Consider the following 22443-nt stretch of genomic DNA (forward strand, 5'->3'; position numbering starts at 1 on the left):
TCTGAACTCCTGAGATAGAAGTGCTATGGGATTAATAGTCATGAATAGCAAGAGGGGGATAAAAGAGCACAATATCAAAGCTGCATATTTTCATCTCTACTAGACAATATTATTGGCATTTTTTTCAGAGATTGTATCTGAGCTTTGTAATCATTATTTTCATTGGTTTCTGAGAAAGCAGAACTTAGAATGTTATTTTTGCTTTATACTTGCTATGTATGAGGGGAAGGAAAAAAGTCATTAAAATGATGCAGTTTTAGGATATACACTGTTGTTTTAGCAACTACACTTTTATTTATTAATTAAGACGTTCGTATTTTGGCAACCTGTGCCAGAGCACTTTGAGGTGTCTTACAGTCAGAAAGGATAAATAGCAATAATATCACATAAGCATAAATGCCAATAATATCACACAATAAAACAAACAATAAGAAAATATAAAACCCAAGCACCAGTACAAAACATTCCGCCTATACCATAAAAGCACAAATCTTAGAACAGCAACTCAGAAGGACCCAATGGCCTCTGAAATGTGATGGCTTTTACTGCCAGAAAGATAGCAGTGAGGGGGCAGACTGTACTCCTCTACCCAGTAGAAGGAAGTTCAAACTCTTATCACTGTTTTAAAAAACCTGTTGTAATTTAAATTAAGCCATATGGTAGACGCCTCTTTAGGATTTTTTTTTTTTTTTTTTTTTTGCATATGGAGGTTGATTAGTTAATAAAAGACCATAAATTTAAGTCTTCTTCAAACCTTGTTGAAATTGGAACGTAGCCCCCATCAAGTAGTTACCAGGATTTGGGTGTCAACTTTTATTTTTAAAAGAAACATCTATATTTAAAAGGTAGTTGACTCATTTCTTCACTTTTGTAGAACAGAACATGATGGAAGGGTTAAAACAAGTCTTGGCTTTGGTTGACAAAGTGCATTGCACTGAAAATGTTTTGCCTTCCACACACGTCTTTGAACTAGTTTGGGAGTACTGGGTGCTACCACCCAATTTCAACCTTAACCCCTGCCTCCCCTGCCACTTTCTGGTGGAGATGCAGATGCAGTGAAGTCACTAACCAACTGGGCAATGCAGCACAAAACCCAGAGTGTTGCTGCTAACAAGGACATTTTAGCCAATCAGTCTTGGCTCTCATTAGGTGGAACGAGGCAGATTCATCAGGCAGAAGATGGTTGGTGCCATGATAAGGCAGCAAATGGTTAATTATCCATTTATTACTTTTGTATTTTACTGCCAGGGAGCAGGAGAGGCACCCCCTTAGTCTCAAGTGCCAAAGGAACTTGGTTGGCTTTGGGTGCTCCTATCCAGGTTGACTTCGGGGTGGGGTGGGTGCCATTTGCTGCTCTGCCTCAGGCAGCAAAATGTCTTGGGCTGGTTCTGTAGCCAATGCAGCTTGCATTCCCTAGATATTCCCCATCAGTGATGGCTTTGCATGAGCCTCAATTTGCTGAGGAGAAGAGATGGAGCAAGTAGCATTGGAGAGAGGGAAGAGCAAGGGTGAGCAACCAATTTTGGAAGGGAAGCCTCTTTCACGTGCCCATGTGCACTCCTTTTGCCTACTTGTAAAGTTTCACAGGCCTTTTGCTATTTAACACCTAACTGGCCAATATTACTGATCTGTGTGTGCCATAAAAAAGGTAAAGATAATTGTAAAAGTCAGGATTTTTTTAAAGCAAATTTTCCAACTGCACAAATGCCCTGTCAGACCCCCTCCCCCTGCCCAAGCCAAACACATTATTTCTCTTTCATAACTGAACAGATTATCACCAACACTAGTAACACCTTAAACTTAAACACAGATTGACAGGGCCATAAGGATACCCAGGAAGGTCAACAGACCAAGAGAAGCACACCACTGGTTGTCACCTACAGCCTGCAATTGAAACCACTACAATGGATCATCAGTGAACTCCAACCCAGCAGCAGCAGCAGCACAGACACTTCTCTCTCACAAGCCTTGGGAGGCAGACCAGTCCTGGCTTACAGACAACCTCCCAACCTGAAGCAGATGCTAACCAGCAACAGTACACAGGACAGAGAGGGACCAGACCATACAACAGACCCTAGAGCCAACTCTGCCCCCAGATCTATTCAGGCAACACTGTCACAGGACCCAACAACATCAGTCACACCATCAAGGGCTCTTTCATCTGCATCCTTATATAATTTGTGTTACATGCCATCCCTGATTTTGTCTATTGTTAAGTTCTTACTAAACACACACACATAACATGTCTTACTTTTTCACCACTTTTTTTCAACTGCACATTATCAGATTTCCAACTGCACACTAAAAAAACAAAAACAAAAAACCCCTGGTAAAAGTACCTACTTGTATTGCCCAGTTAACAATACTGGAATTAGCATAGTCATAACTTCCACAGTTGAGAGAAGTGATTGCTTGTAACCATGTGAAAGAATGAACTATTTAGACCTAGTGGAAAAAATACAGAGAAGTATTAATTTGTTACTGTATCTGTGCTACAAATCCCAGCAATTCCCATTTAAATGAGAGAATTTGCATTTGTATCCTGTCCTTGCTTCCACATAATCAAAACAGCTTGATCTGATTGATCTTATCCACAAAGAAGCATTGTGTTTTTCACAGTAGAACCCCTAGACTATAAAATGTGGATGGTAAACATGCTGAATTAATCATGTTTGGAAATCTGCAGAAGAGGAAGATGACATCCTTCCTATATGCACATTTCTGTTCTGTCTTTGGAGTTCTTGAATGGCAATCTAATTGCTGTGTGACATGACATTTACAATTGGTAAATAAAAAAGGGGGGCTTGAAATATAGAAACAATGTTCGAAACTCTCCATTGAAATGCTTTGAAAGAGAAAACAGAAGCACCTTTAGATTGTTTAATTAGGGTTTTTGGAGGTGCCTTATTTCAAAGTCTCATAGTGGAAAGATCTCCCCTACTTCATGAAATTTAAGAGAGATCATAGACAAAAAATGTCCTTCCAAAAATGTAATTGGAAGATGGTTTCCACCATTATAATTTTTTATCTTTAGAGAAACATTCCAGAACTGCTGCGAGACTCTCTCAAAATTAACTTTGTCCACCTATGTTTTGCTTTTAAGTAATATCATGATATAAATTAACATACTGCTCTGTGTAACTTGCTTATTAACCTTCATGAAATACATCATATGATGGGAACCTATTTGTCTGACAGCTGTATGTGTGAAATTGAAGATATTAACACACCAACTGCAAGCATAATTTAAAAGGATGACTGAGTAATTAGCTCATCCAAGAGTGGAAAGACATTTCTTCATTTTTACAGTAACATTAAACTTAGTATTACCAAAGCTTTTGAAATGGCATTGTCCATGGGCAATTAAAAAAGAGCCATAAAGTGATCTGTACAGGAAGTCAGATTAATAACTCATACATTTGCAAGAAGAGGAAAAGGATTCATCATGTGTTTAGCCAATTTTAGCATGAAACTGCCAATTATTTCCAAAATCTGTACATCATTGTTGACATCTACTCCTTAAACTTTAGTCTCTACATCCTAGTGTGATATGTACTAGGTGGAAACAAATCCATGTCAAATTTCAGCCGTAGTTAGCAGATTTTTCAGCAAGTGGTATGAATATTACATGTCACTCTGCCTTTATAATTTTCAAAATTATAATTTTCTACAATCTTTTATATTAATGACCTGAAATAACAGAAAATATCGTTCAAATCTGATGTCTGAATACAGAATGTACATATGAGTCCACAGGAAGCAATACACTGGGGATCTTTCTGCCAGGTCCATTTTTTTTGGTGCAATACATGCATACTTGTGCACAGTTCATATATTTTCCCCTCAACTTTGCACCTCTGAATTGGTTCCAAGACAAGGCAAATGAGTTATAACTAGTGTAATATGCTTTAGTTCATTCAAGATGTAGCAGCTCATAACAGCCATGCTGGATCGGACCAAACCTCCATTGAGTCCAGCATCCTGTTCACACAGTGGACAACCAGCTTCCTGTAGGATATGAATGCAGTAGTATCTTTCTAGCATGTTCCCCTGAAACTGGTGTACATAGGCATATTGCCTTAGATACTGGACATAGCATATAGCCATCAGGACTAGTAACCATTGATGGCCTTATCTTCCATGAATTTGTCAAATCACCTTTTAGAACCATTAAAATTGGTCCCCATCATTATATCTTGTGGCATAAAATTCTATGGTTTAATTATGAGCTGTGTGAAAGAGTATTTCATTTTAGCTGTCTTGAATCTCCCACCATTCAGTTTCATGGGATGGGCCCTAGTTCTAGGATTATGAGAGAGGGAGAAAATGTCTCCTTATTCACTTTCTCCAAATCATGCATAATTTTGTACACCTCAGTCACGTTACAGCTTATTCCTGTTGGTGTACCAACATTTATTGATGAAAAAAAATGCACTAGTACAAATGTTGCTTAAACTTGTCACTCTTTTTTTTTAGGAAAGAACTAAGGTAAAATCCAAAAATCCAAATGTAACAGCATACTGCTGTCCAAATATTCTGTACTGCACTGAGGGTGAGAGGCAGGGATGAGTATACATCTTCCTTGATTTACAGGGGAAATCTTTTCTCCCCACTTGATTAAATGCAAACAGGATAATCATAATATGCTATTGGCACTGAAGAGACTTTGCTCCTGCTGTGGAAAAATGCTGGCAGGTCAAGTGGCTTTGTTTTAGGTAGTTTCACTTGAGAAGGTTTTGAATAGTTTTAACCAAACTAAAGATGAATGGTGCTTCCAGATGAAGTTTTAATTGCACAATCGCCCTGCACCAACCATGGAATTTTACATGGGAAGGGCGAGTTCCAAATGTTGTTATCCTCCATTTGTAGCCCTCCTGTGTTTTCCCACCACTTCTTCCATCCTTTCTCTTTCCATAACCCTCCCCCCATAAATAATCAAGTAGCTGCACAATGTCTTTTGATTAATAGTGCTAAGTGCTGTCCACCTGGAAGCACTGTATGACCACATGTGAGAAATTGCATTATGAGAAGTAAACCTTCTCTTCCATTGAATTCAATGAAACCTTGCTCTTGATTTCTCCCCTCCCACACACACATACACTGTTCTTTTTGTGCAGTTCATATGACCTTTGATCACAGAGCCAAAGGGTTTTTTCCAACCTAGGTTCTCTTGTTGTTGTTGTTTATTCGTTCAGTCGTTTCCGACTCTTCGTGACTTCATGGACCAGCCCACGCCAGAGCTTTCTGTCTAATGACCCCATACTAATACTCTTACTCATGTGAGTTGAAACAAACATTTTTAGTGTGTGAATTGCCTAGAGAGCTTTAGCTATTGGTAGTAGAAATTAAAAATAAAAAGGTAAACAAATAAACTGGATTTCTCTAGACTAGAAAAGCCTACACATTTGTAAGGGCTGTAGCCCGATTAAAGGCATTTTAATCAATTTATCATGACTTTTAGTCAATTAATCATTAATTAAATTTGCTAATGGGTCAAAACAATATTTTGAACTTCTTTAAAAAAACATTTAATGAATTAATCAATTACACATATGCATTGAGCCTATAATGTGAATGCTTCCTGACTCTGAAGTTACCTTCCACAATGAATGGGGTTGTTCCTATAACAGATCACCTTTTCAGCTGTGTTATTTGAAATGTAAAATGACAAATTCCATGCCTTATTCTCAAAAAAATACTCAAGGACTGTTGAACTTTAGGCTGTTAGTCCCTGAATAAATGAATAGCTGAAGCTCTGAGAATAATTTCCATTGTTAGTCACTGAAGCCAAAAGCAGAGCAGATGCCCAAATAGCTAGGTTTGTTTGCATACCTATATGTATGGGTCTTTGGATAGAAGGTATTGATGTCTTGGATGAGGGATATGTAAAAGTGATGATTGCATGGAATGATTTGGCGTCTTAATATGGCTGGAAGCTCTGAAACTTTGGTTGGTCGTTGTCCCATGCCAATTGAATTTGTTTTCCTGATCAAGGAAAGGCCATTGAACTTCTATGCAGTTCAAGCTATACTGGGATCTAGCCAGGCTCCAACTATGAGATGGATGCAGTTTACTAAACTCTGCCATGAATAAAACTGAGTGCTTGCCTTCTTCAGAGCTCATGAACCATTAATAAAAGCAAATCTAAATGAGTCTAGCCTTTATACTGTACATTTCTGTTCTTGCTTGTTTTGTGTGTCTGTAGTTAAGTACTTGAAATGGCTTTTGATAAATCACTTTTGATTTTGTCTGGGAATTCATGGGATCCTCAGGCCCTATTTTGAAAAAAATCTTGCTTCTAATGTGCTGCAAAAAGTGCTGGGTAGGAAAAGGTGGAAAGACTCTGCTATAATGTGAACACAAGTCTGTCTAATCTTCTCAAGCCTGTCTCTGTAGTCCTGATGTGTCTCCATCTTAGCTTACAAGCCAGGTATTTCTCATCACAGAAGCAGCAATGGTACCAACATGATGGTTTGGGGGCCTCTATTTCTTTTTTGTTTTGGTTTATACAGCCAGATTAGGCTTTGAGTGCTTCTAAACAGAGGCACAACCAATCAAAAGGCAATTTCATCTTTTCCTCCTCAACAATTTATTTTTTCTAGTAAGGAAAAAGATAGAAGAGGCTGTGGGAAGACATAGGAGGGTTACAAATGGAATATGGTGATATATAGAGCTCCCCTCCCCAGGTAATTTTCCATGAATGAGGCACTGAGATTTCACAATAAAAGCCTCACCTGAAAGCATATTCAAGTCTGAGGGAGTATAGCTACTCCTCATGGATCAGATCCCTGCTTTTAGCAATCACACGGCATTTGTAGCATGCATATGGCGTTACAGTACACCACCCACAATCTTAACATTAATTAAGAATTATATCCCACCTTTCAGGTTCTAAAATAACAGCCACCCAAAGCAGCTACAATCTAAAACAAAGGTTAAAACTGGCAGATAAAACAACAACTGAAGAACTCATACAAAAATGGAGACAGAATATATAACATGTTTGTGAAAGTCTTCATAAATAATCCCTTTTTTGGAATACCATCAAAGGGGTCAAATGAACCTCCTGAACCAGAGGCTTACAAAGGTTGGATGACACAACTGCGAAGTTCCTCTCTTGCGTTCCCATTAACTATGCCTTGAATGAACACACAGCAGCAGGGACAACCTTAGGATAAATAATGCCCTGGGTGAGGAGTGCCTTTGGTGCCCCCCCCCATGTCCACATTTACAGGGATATCCGGAAGGTTTGTGCAGGTGTGATGCTGGCACCCCCTCAGCTCTGCTTGGCTGCCCAGCTTGCCCACCCTTAAGGCCAGCCCTGCACAAGACGGCTTCCCCCACTGAACTTGGTAGGTGGGCAGGATTATATGGGTGGAGATAGCCTTTCTAATTATCCTGGTCCTAAGCAATTTAAGGTTTTAAAAGGTAATGATCGGCACTTGAGTTACATTCAGAAATGAATCAGTACTTCCTCCTTCCACAAGCCACATTGCTCAAGTACTGCTTTACTTGACAGCTCTTCAAGTACCTTCCCTGTGAAATATTCAGGGATAGGGAAAAGCTGTTTTGTTTGACCAAAAGCACACCTAAAGCAAAGCATTAGTATGATGCAATATTTGAGGAAATAGCTGTGGTAATGGTTATTGGATGAATAAATCTTCATTCATTGACAGAAAACGTACAGTGCAATCCTATGCATATACGTTCAAACATAAACCCCATTTAGTTAAATGGAACTAAATTGTATAGGATTGCAGGTATAGGTATAAGGTATAGGATTGCAGCCCAAGTATTGGATTAAAATGTCAGTCACACTTTGCAGAAGTCCTAAAGTATGTTATTTATGACATTACTATTTTTATTTACTAAATTGTTTCTCTGGCAGACACATCTAAATGCTGAATGAAATGTCTTTATGTTCCCAGTAACAGATCTAGTACTGTGGATGCTCAAGAAGTGATTTCTTTCCAAAACAGAAGGCAGAAAGCAGTCCTTTCATTTGTGTGACAATGTCAGAGCCAAATTTAGCATCTATCTGGGTGATTATATAAAATGATGCTTTGACACCTGTGCAATGATTTAGTATAGGAGAAGGGAGGATTGACCAACCCAAAGTAAACATACAGCAATTTCAGATATGGTTTTGTGGAGGTGGTTTCGGGAATTAAGTGGCCAGATGCTCATTAGATGTACAGCATATTAACATAATTATAGACACGTGGTCATGAGGCAACAGGAATACCTCCTGGCAGGAGATACCTGATGCAAATTGAAACATCAATAGGCAATTAATTTAAAAGAACAAAATACACTAACAGGGCAAACCTGTGGATGTTTACTCAAAAGTAAATCCTATTATGTCTAAAGGGGCTTACTCTTTGTAAGTGTGTTTAGGTTTGCAGCCTGATAGTGCAAGTTTAGTTAGGGCACAGACAGAAAATATCCTCCCAGTATGCCCCTGCCAGGACTTTTTTCTGTCTAAATATGCATAGGATTGTGTCTTTAGTTGTTCAATTAAAGCATTTTAACCCCATTCTTTATGCAGAAATTCTCCTAGAACAACATATAGGTCAAGACTGCAAAAGACAACTGAGTAGGCAATGTGCTTGAATGCTTGCATGATATTGCAGACACCCAGAGACAAAAACAAAGTAAACTGTAAAGAAAAAAATGTGGATTCACAGGTGCACTGGTAAAATGAGACTGTCAGAAACAGGCAGCACTTTTCTTATTTTTTTTTTTAATGGCCACAAACGGTAGCTGCCCAGTCTGAAAGGCAGAAGGAAACAGCCTCTTTTGATAGGTCAAACACATTAGCAGCAGCCTAGCACATAAAAAAGAAAAAAGAAAAAGAGGGGGAAACTGCAGTTTCAACTTCTCCTTTAGAGAAAGGAACAGAGAGACTGCAAGGCAAACTGTTTCCTAAAAATGCCAAACTGCTGCAGTATCTGTACTGGCTACCTACAGTATTCTAGATACTGCTTGACCAATAAAGCCATTAATGACATGAGCCATAATTGCCGAGGGATAGGCAACCTGTGGCCCACCATATTTTTTGGCCTACAACTCCCATCAGCCCTAGCCAGCATAGCCAATCATGAGGAATGATGGGAGTTGTGGGCTAAACTATTAGTTGGGCCACAAGTTGCCTGCCTGGTCAAGAAATAGGCACCGAGTCACAATTCTACAAGTGCTTGCTCATGTAGGATTTCCGAGGAACAGCATTTTTCATCAAGCATGTGATATGCCCAAGACCCACAGCTTAATTTGTTTTCTTCCTTGTTGAGCAACATACAAAGCATACTGTTGTCACAGTTTTGAAACTTTAGTGCATCCTCCTAAATAAGGAGATAAGAGTAACTGTACAAGCAGGGCAATGGGAAGATGAAGTAGAGCTCCTTATCGGGATACCAATCTAGCTACCTGGAGTTACATTTCAGAGAACTTAAGTTTTCACAGCACATGGAGACAACATTCCTGTGAGCCTTTATCCATTGAAAGCTAATAATACTGGGCAATAAAGTAGCAGCTGCATTTGCTGCCGACCTTTAGGCTTCATCTTTCTTGACTGATCACCATGTGTGGAAAAGTCAAACATCAGTGCCAGTGAAACTCTCATTCTACCCTTCCTAATTTTGCATAGTATCCCAATATACATTCTTGGTCATGAATCAAATGTCTGAGTTTTAAAAGAAATTGAATTTCTTTAGCAATGACAGATATAATAGTGATGAGAGGTATAGGCAAGCAGTAGATAGGAGGATGACATGGGAAGGGAATGCATTTGGAAACCTTGAGAAAAGGAGCACCAGTGCAGGGCAACACAACAACCTTTGAACTATCCCTTGAAATATGGAGCCTTTAGTAGACATTGCTGGCATGTTCTCAGACTTGACTTCCAGAGCCATGAGGGCTAGAAACTTCAAAATTAAAACGGGAGTCCTAGAAATCACTGCTAAATTCCATATATGATGCTGCATTCTGTGTAAAAACAATACCGATACAGTGCTAATTTTAGTATATGTGGAAACAACACATGGGATTCCATCTGCTCAGCTTGTGTTTTTGTGGCCAACTAAAAATGCAGCAAAATGAAGTCTTGATATTCACAGTAGTCTTCTTGCTAAATACCTGCTCTTTTGACCTGACTTCTGAAGATATTCTATAGCAGTAATGATTATTCTAGCAAGAGTTTTTAAAAATATACATGCATGAATTTGTATAAATCCATAGCAATGAATACATATGAAAGGCATCTCTCTCTGTGTGTGTGTGGTATTATACATAAGCTTTAAACAAAGCAGACAAGATATCCAAATAAGTATCTATTTGAAGGTGGTGTCTATATGCCACCTGCTCAAATGTTGAAAGTATTCTACGTCCTTAATACATTGCATTATAGGAAGGGAGCGTGCAAAGTTGTAATACCAATCTTTTAGCTGTCAAAAGAGAGCGGAGAATCCATTTACTTTGACTTTTCGTTAATTTCCATCAAGCAGGTAAGGGCATGCACATTAGTGAATATTAAAGACTGTTCCAGTACAACATTTATCCAAATAATAACCTCCTTCCCCAAAGAAGCAACTACTGGACATTGCTAAGACATGTGTTTAATAGAAACATTAGTGGCATTGCACAACCAGCAATTAGCTGAATTAGACAATTTCTTATTAGAGATGTTGTGGCATCCAATAATAACTGAAACAAAAGTATTTGAATTATTGTAGAAAGAATCCAAGGATGCGGGCAACACCTTGGCACTCCAAATAAAATGAAACATTCACACCACTTGATTTTTACATGGCCCCATAGATATTAATGGAATATTTACAGTTCACATTCACATTATCAAAGCGATTAAACAGAATGTGAGCAATATAACTTTAAGAAATTAGAACCAGAAGGACCCTTAAGCGAAATCATTAATCAAATAAGCAGAGTTTCCATTTGCTATTGCTTGACTTTCTAAATGGAACTTTGTCGTGTGTGTTTTGACACAGATGATTACTTTTGCTCATATGACAAGAACAAAGCCCGATTCAAAACACTATTAGTAACTTAGAAGAATGCAGGACATTAGCCAATTAGCAGAACTTTCCTGTTTCCTGAAATGTTTCAGTTGCTGGAGATGGGGTGTGTGTGTGCAGGGGGAGGGGGAGGGAGGGGAGAGAGAGTCTTAATTGTCCTTAAAACTACAAACCATGGCAGCCTTCTCCAACCTAATGCTCTCCAAATGTGTTGGACTACAACTGGTTGGAGATGCTGGCTGGCTGGGGAATGTTGGTAGTTGTAGTCTGACATATCAGGAGGACAACAGGTTGGCGAAGGCCATACAATGTGACAATATTTGGGAGTCAATTCACACCCTTGCTACTCCTATTTCTTTTTCTCTCTGTGCACTGTTACCCTTGCACTCTTTCCCCCCTCCTTCCTGTTGTCTTTTTCACCATCAAAGTTTAGTTTGTAATCTGCTTTAGGCAGGGAACTGCTTTTGTGAACTGCCCAGAGAGCTTCAGCTGTGGGGCGGTATATAAATGTAATAAATAAATAAATAAATTTTCCCCCTTTTTCATATATTACCTTGTAATGTTCCATGGCCTTATACATAATAACATGAACATTGTGAGTTTCTTTTTATTTCTAGAAGCATTTCTGCCTTCATCCACAAAGGAATTTTATATATCATAAACAGAACAAGTTCAAATATCCAATATTAACCAATTCCACAGTAAGAATAAGGATGTGTGTTATTTTTATATGCCCTGTAATTACTGAAGTGATGCCTCTAGGTTTAGATACTTGGGAACACATTTCCAATAATTTTGAATACCCAGCTGTTTTACCCTAGACCAGGGGTAGGCAAACTAGTTCCCTCCAGGTGTTTTGGACTCCAATCAGCCCCAGCAGCATGGCCAATGGTCAGGGATGATGATGGAGGGTGTACTTCAAATCATCTGGAAGGCACCAGATTGCCTACCTTTGGCCTAGACGCTAGGCCCCAGAGTAAAAGAGTTGGAAACCATCACAGTGCTTCTACAGGAAGTAACACAAATTGTTTTATATAACCTGTGGGTAGCCAGCTTTCCCCCCAACTGCTTCTTTAATGGCTGCATGATTAGTAGAAATTTAACCACAGACGCTTTCCTGTTATGACATTTCTGTTTTAGTAATTACTTTGCCTGCTAAATATTTGCCTGCCATGCAGTTGTTAAGAACATAGGAGCTTAGGCAGAAAACCAGGGTGGGCAGCTTGCAGTCCTTAGACCTTCAGTGTAATTTCAAAAGCTCTCAGTAAACAGTCAGCTCAGACCTCTGGCAACAGCAGCCTGCCCCTTTCTTGACAGCTTGCTGGACAAGGAGAAGGAGGGGAGGAGTGTCAGAGCGAAAAAAGGGAATGTCAGAAAGAGAGAGAAAATGGAGGGTGTGTGTGAGTGAGGGAGAGAGGAGAGGAGAGGGAGGGAGGGAGGGAGGGAGGGTTGGCCTGCTCATTTTTGGCTCTGACCCTGCCCACTATTGGTTTCAACCACACCTGCCATTGGCATGTGGCCCTCTATAGATTATCCCTGAGAGTATGTGGCCCTGAACAGAAAAAACATTTCCCCATTCCTTGTCTATGCTGTCCTGGAAACGTACATGATTCAAGAAAGTAAACTGAGCCTGAAAATTATGGGGATTAATCTATTTATTTACATTTACATCAAGGGCACATTGCATGGATTGATATTTGGCATCATTTTGCATGCAAGTATTCCTGTCCGACCAGGCACTTACCCAAAGTATTAAGAGATGACTTCTAATGCAATCCTATGCATGTCTACTCAGAAATGTCCCAATGAGTTCAGTGGGCCTTACTCCCAAGTACATCTGTATAGAGTTCCAGACTTCACCTAGATGACTTATCTTGTGTATATAGCATTAGACGTCATTTATCTGATATTAATTTTTTACTCTACACAGTTTGGTAGAATTTCATATTTCCATTATATAGCATGAAGATTTTTTCAGTCCCTTAGAATAATTTGCCTTGATGGAGTACCGATGTAGAAAGAATCACCAGGTGACCAAACTACAAACAAATCTATAATAGCATGTTTAAAATGTTTTTTTTAAGGCAACATGAAAGCTTAGCTGTGAATATAGTCCTCTGTGTAACCCGCTGGGAAAAATATAAGAGGAATATTGAGAGTAAGCAAGTCCTTGCCGTTTCTGATGACACCTGAAATTAAACTGGTGATCTCCGGACAAAAAGCATGATTTGTTGTATTTTGGAGTTTAAAAGCCTGCCTTTCTCTACCTGAGGCTGTAACCTCATCTGGACTAGATACAGAGGTGGCAACCCAACATGATGGCCCATAAGTTAGACAACAGCAGCAAGACAAACTACTAAATTTATAAGAAGCTGTTGAGCTCCTCACAGTCACAGAGAGAAATTGACCTTCAAGTGACAAGACATTTACATGGAAAGATGCCTAAGCTGAATATGTTAGGCATTCATACTCTTTAGGGCCTTCTGCAGACAAGTGGGAGCTTTCTGCATGACAAGTTTCATCTAGATAGGGCAAAAATGACAAGAGCTGCAGAAAAAAGCATCTTTAAAAAAAAGCAGCATGTTATGGAATATTCTAGCTCTTTTACTTGCACCAATACCCATTTGTATTCTTGAACTGAAGGAAGGAAGGAAGCAAGCAAGCAAGCTGGGATAAAATCCTGGATAGAAACTTAGATATGTGACCCCCTACTCCCTAAACATGTTCGAAAATGTGGAACCTACTAGCTTAAAGCGAGAGTCCAAATTGGGGTGGGAGGAGCAGGGAGACCAAACCTGAGCCCTTCACATTTAGAAAGCTACAGATTTGTCCCACCTCCATTCAAAGGCCCTTCATAATTATTGCCCCCCAGAAGTTTCCAACATGTGTGGCCATCAGCCTGATTAAAAAGGGCAACCTGGCCTCCAGTTCTGGATTGCTTTGTCTTTCCTGACCCATCGATGCTCAAGATGTCTATCTAGATCCACTCAAGTTCAGTGCTTGAATTATAGAGGGATTAGAAGGGGGCTGGCCTTGTTCACTTTGAGATGCCCCTTGTTTGCTCCTGTGTTTAGAAGGCTATAGAAGGCATGGTTTGGCTAAAATTGGGTAGGGGAGAGGGATAGTGTTTGTGGATTTCATTATCCCCATCCTTTCCTCCATAATTTGAGCACTGGAAAGAGAGACCTGTGAAATAGTATATTTAAGATGACAAAGAACATAATAAATTGCCTTATAGTGAGTCAGACCATTATAATTGCCTTATAGTGAGTCAGACCATCTAGCCCAGTATTGTCCACACTGACTGGCAGCAGCTCTCCAGGGTTTCAGGAAGGAGTTTTTCCTAACTCAACCTGGAGATGCCAGTGACTGAACCTGGGACCTTCTGCATGCAAAACAGGTACTCTATCACACTGGGCTCCTCTTCTTTATGAGAGCAATTTTGCAAGAGCAACTTTTCAAGATCATAATTCTTGGAGTCTAGTTACTTTCTGGCTGAATTCTCATACAGATTTCGTGTTTCAATTTATAGATCCCTAGCCACTCAATACAAATCCCATTCAATACAGACCATATAGGAGCAAGGGGTGGAAGGAGGGAGACACACACACAAAATGTATTCTGAATATATCCTTATTATATTCCTAATACAATGGTGCTGTCAAGCACATTAATTTGAAAACTTTAGCTTTGCGCAATCTCATATTTATCATTTCACATATAGAATGCCACTGGTACAAGATACAAAATGAGTACTACCAATATGAGCTACTTTAATTAACAAAGTAATTTCAATCTTCTATACAATGTGGTACTAGTAGAAGAGATACATTCTAGTTCTACAAAAGCCCAATGCAAAGAGATAGCAGCAGAACATTGCACTGGGTACCAAATCTGAGTGGGTGGCAGGTGATGTCAGTGTCCCTGCTAATCAAAAATTGCTGGTGCTGAGTCCCAGCAAGCCCTGGCTCCATTACATCATTGCTGTGCAGAATGCCTTCCTGTTTGCTGCTGAACACAGTCCCAAATATGCTAATTGGAAGACAGAACAATCAAGGTCTCCTCTCTTGTCATCTTACAAATTAAGACCTGCCTAGAATCTATATAATCACAAACCATTGAATAGGAAACTTATAGACAATGCAAGATATAGGACTTTTCTATATGCACTCGTCATAGTTTATGGGCTCCTTAGACAATGTTTTGAATCTCCAATTTCACTTTCATGTATAACCAACATTTTGGTGAGGTTGTTTTTATTATTGTAAGAGCAAGGAAAATGTGGCATTTAATTGTGAAAGCAAAAGGAAACATGATTTCCTCTTGTGTATTTGCACTATTCCGTTACACCAAGTGCCACCTAGAGGTTCTATAGCAGAAAAGCAGGAAAAGAAATGCTCCTCATCTAGTGCTCTCAGTTCTGTGACAAAACCAAAAGTACATACAGCAGATTAACAGCTGATTTAATGCCTCATATAGAAAAGCTTTCCATGTGCACCTTCATTATTACTGAATTTGGAATGAGTAATAACTTCATCTGGCTACCAATTGGGGTTAAAACAGATAGGGAGGAAGTAATGTCCAAATCAATGGCCTTGTTCAGAAGACACTTTAAACCATGATTTTAACCATGGTGAATAAGGAAAAGCCTTATTCACTGTGGTTAAAGCCATGGTTTAAGGTGCCTTCTGAAAAGTGTCAAAGAGATAACCTGCTTTCCAATCCATAATGCTATCCAGGGGCAAGGGGCAAATCCATCACAATATATGCACAGCCTTATATCCCAGTCCAATTGTGGCATTATTGTTATATTTGCACACATTGCAGAAGATGAAACCACCCCTCCCCCCAATGAGATCTACTCACCAGCCATATGTGGAAAAAGAGATTAAGGAATAGTGCATACCTGCATTTTCATCACTCACTTGCAACATCAAGTGAAGACTTAGAAATGTGGAAGAGACATCACAAATGACGTATCAGTCATCTGGTATCATCTCATATATACAGTGCTTTTGAAACACTTTCAGTTAAAACAGCCTTCCCCAAAATGGTACCCTCCATATGTTTTTGGATTTATTTATTTATTTATTTATTACATTTTTATACCACCCAATAGCCGAATCTCTCTGGGCGGTTCACAAAATTAAAACCACAATAAAACACCCAACAGGTTAAAACACAATTACGAAATACAGTATAAAAAGCAGTATAACAACTCCCATCAGCCCCAGCCAATATAGCCAATGGTCAGAGATGAAGGGAATTGTAATCCAAAACACCTGGGGGGGAACCAGATTGGGGGGAAGACTGAGCTAAGAATGATCAAGTGAAACATTACTGATTTATATAAACACATACATGAGAATGAGGCACAACCAGACTTCGATAATGGAAACTTATACACCATCACATGAGAAATTTGGGGAAACCTGTTCCTCCTTCAAGATTACACTGATCAAGCCATATTACTTTGTGGGTATTGCAATCCATTTTATTGTATCCACAAATAAAAACTGCTCTGTCTCTCTCAAACATTATCTGTAACCCTTTAAACTACCCAAATGCCCAGCAGTGCAAAAAAAAAAAAAATACTCTCAATGACAATCTGAACCATTCATTAATTCACACAAGGCACCCTTCTAAAACTGGCCCCGTGGCTTTGTTTGTAAAATTTGGACAAAGAAAGGACGCAATCCTCAAAGCAGACAAGTAATGAGAGTCAGAGGGAAAACTTTTCATGAAGTTTTCTCTGATATCTATAGATAGATAGATAGATATAGTTGGACTTGACGACAGGCAAGCATGGAGCTCTTTCACACAATACATTGCTCTGTAGAATACTTACTGGATTAAGGCAGCATTTTCTTTTTTACTGGTCCCCCTGAAAGACTTTAGTTCTTCCCCATTATGCTGAAGATCAGTCATTAGCACCATCGGAAGAAAAAAGCCCTCGCTTTGGCTCAGACGACTCCTCTTTTTCCCCACCACCTCCCGCTCCTAGCAGGACTCACTCCAAGCCTTCCCAGCCTTTTCTCCCGCCTTCCTGTCACATTACACTGCTTTGCTACCTCAGAACACAAACTGCGAACAGCTGTTTTCTTTTTCTTTTTCTTTTTTTAAGTCTCCAACTAACCTGAGCAAGTTTGAACTGGTATTGTTGTCTGGCTCTTTACGTTGAAGTGAGTGAGGAGAAGGGAGGGGGAAACCCCTGGGCCGGAGAAGACACAACCCTCTTCTCAACTCACACACTAGTTAGGCGGAAGAGAATAAATAAATAAATAAATAGAACCGGCTCAACGAGCTTATCATACAGGAAAGCGATTACTCAAGTGAAGCACGTGAAAACATTCTAATAGTTCGAGAGGTGCGTTTTAACTTGGGAAGTAGTATAATTTTTTTTGGTTTTGTTTTTTAATGTCAAGAAGGCTCTTGAAGTGGGATTTAGAAAAGCTTAAAGTAGGAAGTACTAATTACAACTCAGCCAAACCAGAAATGGAGAAGTGGCGGAAGAGAGTTGCACGGCAACAGATCACGATCCTGGCTCTTTATATGACGCCAAGGAGCTGGGCCTTTTTACACAGCTTAAAATATTCATACTGGATGTTGCCTCCTCAGGTACTCTCTTGGTTACTTAAAGCAAAAGGTCAGCTGAATGTTTTATATGAGAATGACAAAAGTGACAAGGGAAAGAAAGTCGAACATGACTAACCTGTTAGTGCCCAAGCAAGTGTAACTGTAACAACAACAACACACACACACTCCAAGTTGATATGAAAAAGGGCATTTTAAAGCCTATTTCCAGCTGGGCTTGAATAACATGATGTTACAGTGACAGGTATGTTGATGGTGCTCTCAGGCACTGTTGCCAAAACTGTAGAAAGACAACATATAGCTGGGTTTCTTTAGAAGTCATTTCGTGTTTGCATGACGCAAGAACCTTTGTGTGTGTTTTTAAACCAAGTGTTCTTGTGAATGAAACAGGTGCAAGTAAGTGTGCTGCAGCTGGGTGGAGCTAAACAACCCAGGGACAGACTGGCTGAACCCTTAGTTGTGGGTTGTTGGGGGGAGACAATGCAGAGAGAGAACCCAAGAAATAACCATGGGCTTGAACTCTGGCTGAGTTCGGACGACATATTAGGCAATGGAGCAGGGAATAGCACACTCACTGTGCATTACTTTGCTAATACTCCTCACATGACATGTTGCCCCTCCCCTCATCACGCAGCTAAAAGTCCCAGTGTCCTTCTGGGCTGCTGCTGGTCCGTCCTCCTGGCTGTATCCCATCAGCCATTGCGAGTTCTGTCTGCTGTACAGGAGCAGCCGGGGTGTGTTCGGCCGCTCCTGCTAGAGAACTATATGGCCAATGAAATAGTGCACTCAACAGGGGAAGATGATACAATGGAGGCCTCCACACAACATTTTAATCAATTGATTATTTGATAAGCAACGGAGCAGCCTGTTGTTTTTCCACATTGTTTAATTAATTTTTTTTTACTGTACTGTGTGTTTGTTTTGTCCCTCCCACATGACACAATAATCAACTCAACAGACGGTTGACTCCTCCCCCCGTTGATTAGCGTGTCGTCTGAACCAGGCCTCTGGGTTGTCTGTGCCCAAACAACCCATCATTATATATTTGGATGTCACACTAACCAACCCAGAGACCCTGGGTATTTAACTCAGTGGGGGTGGGGAGGCAACATGTTTGCTGGCTCCCACTGATTTACAACTATTCTTGGTTTAAACAAACCATGGATAGCTGTGATATGTGAAATGAAATATATCTGCGTGAAAATAGCCCCTTCCCCACAACAACATGTCACCCTACTAGGAAATGCTTTACTTTTTGTGCACCAGGAAGCTGTAAAGGTCATGATAACGCTACCAGAAATAAAAATGAGAAGCCCTATGCCTCCTATACTTCTGTGAATCCCCCCTCATAGATTTACATATCTGTTCATGCTACTTTCTCCTGGATTACTTAATCTGCAATTGCATTTATAACATTGGTTTGAATTTCATAACACAGTGGAACTCTCTTCCTGTTGAAATGTGCCTAACCTCTTCTCTACAAGCATTTATGTGAGCAGTAAAGTTGTTTCTGTTTAAGACAGCATTCAGCTGAATTTGTAATTGCTTGTTTGATTATCAGTAGTTTTGCAAAGTATTCTGTTTGTTTGCTACTGTGGCTTGTGTCTGACTGTACTTTTCTTTGCATACTGCTTTGTGAGGGCATAACCCTGAAAAGTGGCTAATTATTAAAAAAATATATAGAATAAAATAAATTACAGTAGTCCACACATCCCAGACTAACATTTGGCTTGGAACCTAGCGAGCCACTGCTCCATCATTTTTCCTGATAGTTTTCACCTCAAATAGTGTCAAAATACATTTGAAATGTGTATTTTGAGAGAGAGTACATCTAAAATGTGTACTTAAATGTGGGGGTTTTGGGTGCAGTTTAAAAACATTTGCAGATTAATGCAGAAAGTGGGCTAATGAGTGAACACATAAGAAACTAGAAATAAACTGATTCACCCATTACCAGTTTGAAATACCATTCTTTATAGAAATGTGCACAGAAAGAGGTTCATCCCACGTACACTTCTGTTCTGGTTTATTTTATTTATTTATTTATTACATTTTTATACCGCCCAATGGCTGAAGCTCTCTTGAATTATCCCATTTTGGTTTTATAGTGCTTATATAGCATATGAAAACTTGTAAACTTATACCTCTGCTGTAGCACATTGCGGAGATCACACTCACGTTGTTATCCCCACCCCCCAGATCTTCTTTGTACTTCCTCCTACCATTTATTGGTTTAAGAAAAGAAAAAGGTGGAGAGATGCAGGATCCCCCCCCCATGGAGAACGTTTCCATCTCTGCTTCCCCCTGTTTGTGTCTCCTGCCATCCCCCACTCAGCTTCACATGCTCAAACGAATGGAAGTACAATCTGTGTCCTTCCCCCACCAACTCCAGTTCAAATAAGAACAAGAGCAACACATGTTTTTAGGGAGACAAATCAATAAGGGAAGAGACACACAGCCTGTGTCTGTGATGTTGTGAGGAGCCCCATCCCCATGGAGAGTAAGGAGGGGTAGGGAAAGGGGTAGAGTAGGATGGAAAAGGACACACACACACACACACGCACAGAGAGCGATTCAGAAGCGGCCAAAGGACTTAACTTGAAACTGACAAGACATTTGGGTGAAACTGACCAGCTTTGTATTGCTTTGAATAGTGCTTCCATGGACCCATGGACTTCCTTTGGGGTGGAAAACTATAAACTGTAAGGGTTTAAGGGAGGATTTTTTTTAAAAAAATCATATATAATCAATGGATAAAGCAATCTGATTAAAACTTGGTATACTGAAAGCACTCCTTAAGGCCTTCCACTGTGCCAATTTGGATCTCTTTATCTTTAAAAATGAGGGTGCTGCTGATGAGGGTGCATTTTCCACATGCTTTGAAGCAAAGGCTCTGTTAAAAACACACACAGATCTAGAGAGTCTCTCTCCCCCCCCTTCCTTTCTTCCCTCACAGACCTATATATATGAGGTTGAGGGTTGTTGCTGCTGCTTTTTGCTTGTAAAACTGGGGATTAGCTGGTCCTGTTTCCCCCGCGAGGAGAGAATGGGGGATTTTAGAAACAGGAGAAGGAAAGGTTTTCAATTGGCACACCCCTCTCTTTTGTCAGCAATACCCCCCTTTGAAACCACACCCACAAAACAGCGCAATTAAACGATGTTTGAAAATACATGTTAAAGTTTGAGCGATGTGCTTTCACATGATTGGAAGAACCAGACTTTCCACACAACAAAATATTTCGCTATGAGGGGCAGAAGAACCGCAATCACAGCAGGACATAGTCGACATCACTGTAGTCCTTCACAGGGAAAGCAGACTATAATGTCCGCATCATTTGAGTACATTGTATAGAATGCGCTGCAGCAGCACAATATAAGGCTGGTGGGATGAAGCCTAAAGATGGAGAGACCTGTCCCCCACATCCTTTTATTTAGGACATAGAGTACAATCATGTCTATTCAGAAGTAAGCCCCACTGAATTCAATGAGAGTTACTTCCTGCTAAATGAATATAGGTTTGCAACTTTAACTACTTGGATTGTGTTAATAATTGGGTAAGGGTGGACTCCTTGAATATTTAGACAGATGACAGATGCATAGGATTGTGGCCTAAGTCTGTCAGACTATTTTAATCATGAGATTGTTCCAACAACTACAAATATGAATCACCAATACCCTATTTGCATTACATTTTTATCAAGTTATTTGACTAAGAACTCATTCACATGCACACAGGATTAACTAAAACATCGGAGCATGCTAAAATGAGAATTTTCTATAATTTCTCTTCATGCCATATTGATCCATATTCATTTATATCAGATTAAATAATTTGTGAGTGTTCTCACATCCAAAAATGAGGATTAAGAAAGGGGATTGCCAACTTTTCAATTACTGAATTAATTTATTTCTAAAATATGCTATCTGCTGACTAATTCAAAGGGGTTATTGCAACACAGTAATAGAAAATGTAATTAAATAGATGTAAACATTGAAAACATCTTAAAATCACTAAAGGAACTAATCCCAAATCAAACAAGCAGATTAATATACACTTACTTGTGAATAACTCCTTAGTCACCTTGAGTTACTTAAAACACATTACTTAAAACACGTTACTGAAGGAATTGCTGTATAAAGTTAGTCATATATCTTAAATTGCAATTTCCTGTAGCTTGTTGTTAGAATCTTCCCTGTGTATAGTATTTTCTCTTAACGTGACAGATAAAATGTACCCTTCTGTAAGATGCTATATCCTTCCCCACCAAATTTATTTATTTTGAGGGTTTATACTCTATCATTCAGTAAAATATCCTTCTACACCTACTCTCAATTGCTACATTGTTATGATATTTCACATACATGCTGCTTAGTTTGCTTCTGAACAGAGGGCTCCAGCGGTAGCAACCTGAAGGCATTTATATTATATAGAGGGTTTTCTTAAGTAAATTATCCTTTGCTGTCCATTGACAGAAGGGAGCTCTGAGACACATACACTCTCACACACGTGTGTGTGTTGCTTACCAAGATCAGTGACTTGTTTGTAGAGATGCTAGGATGCAACCCAGAAATTAATTCTAGATAAGATGGAATTGGAAGAAGCCAGGGTTTTGCTTCACTGTTTTTCTTCAACCAATATTTGTCAGTGGATATTAATCATGATGGCTGCATATTACCTCCAGAATCAGAGGAAGAAGTATGCTTCTGTAAACCAGTTGCTGAGGAACATGAGTGGGAGGGTGCTGTTGTACTCATGTCCTACTTGTGAGCTTCCCTTTGGTCTGATCCAGAAGGGCTGTTCTTATGTTCAGCACTACCC

The 22443-nt window shown here is 39.6% G+C and overlaps 1 protein-coding gene across 2 annotated transcripts in view; it reads right to left on the reverse strand.

Moving 5' to 3' along the window:
- The window catches only part of GRAMD2B (GRAM domain containing 2B), a 61593-nt gene that overhangs the window by 23499 nt on the left and 15651 nt on the right, over positions 1-22443 (reverse strand). The window contains exon 1 of one of the 2 annotated variants that reach the window (XM_063128596.1): positions 16879-16967. The exons of the other annotated variant lie outside the window; for it this stretch is intronic. Within the exon in view, the coding sequence (XP_062984666.1) occupies positions 16879-16967 (89 nt within the window). Of the gene's footprint in view, positions 1-16878; positions 16968-22443 lie in introns of those variants that run through there. 2 annotated transcript variants of the gene reach the window in all.

Source organism: Elgaria multicarinata, chromosome 6 (genome assembly GCF_023053635.1).
Source record: "Elgaria multicarinata webbii isolate HBS135686 ecotype San Diego chromosome 6, rElgMul1.1.pri, whole genome shotgun sequence".
Classification (NCBI taxonomy): domain Eukaryota; kingdom Metazoa; phylum Chordata; class Lepidosauria; order Squamata; family Anguidae; genus Elgaria; species Elgaria multicarinata.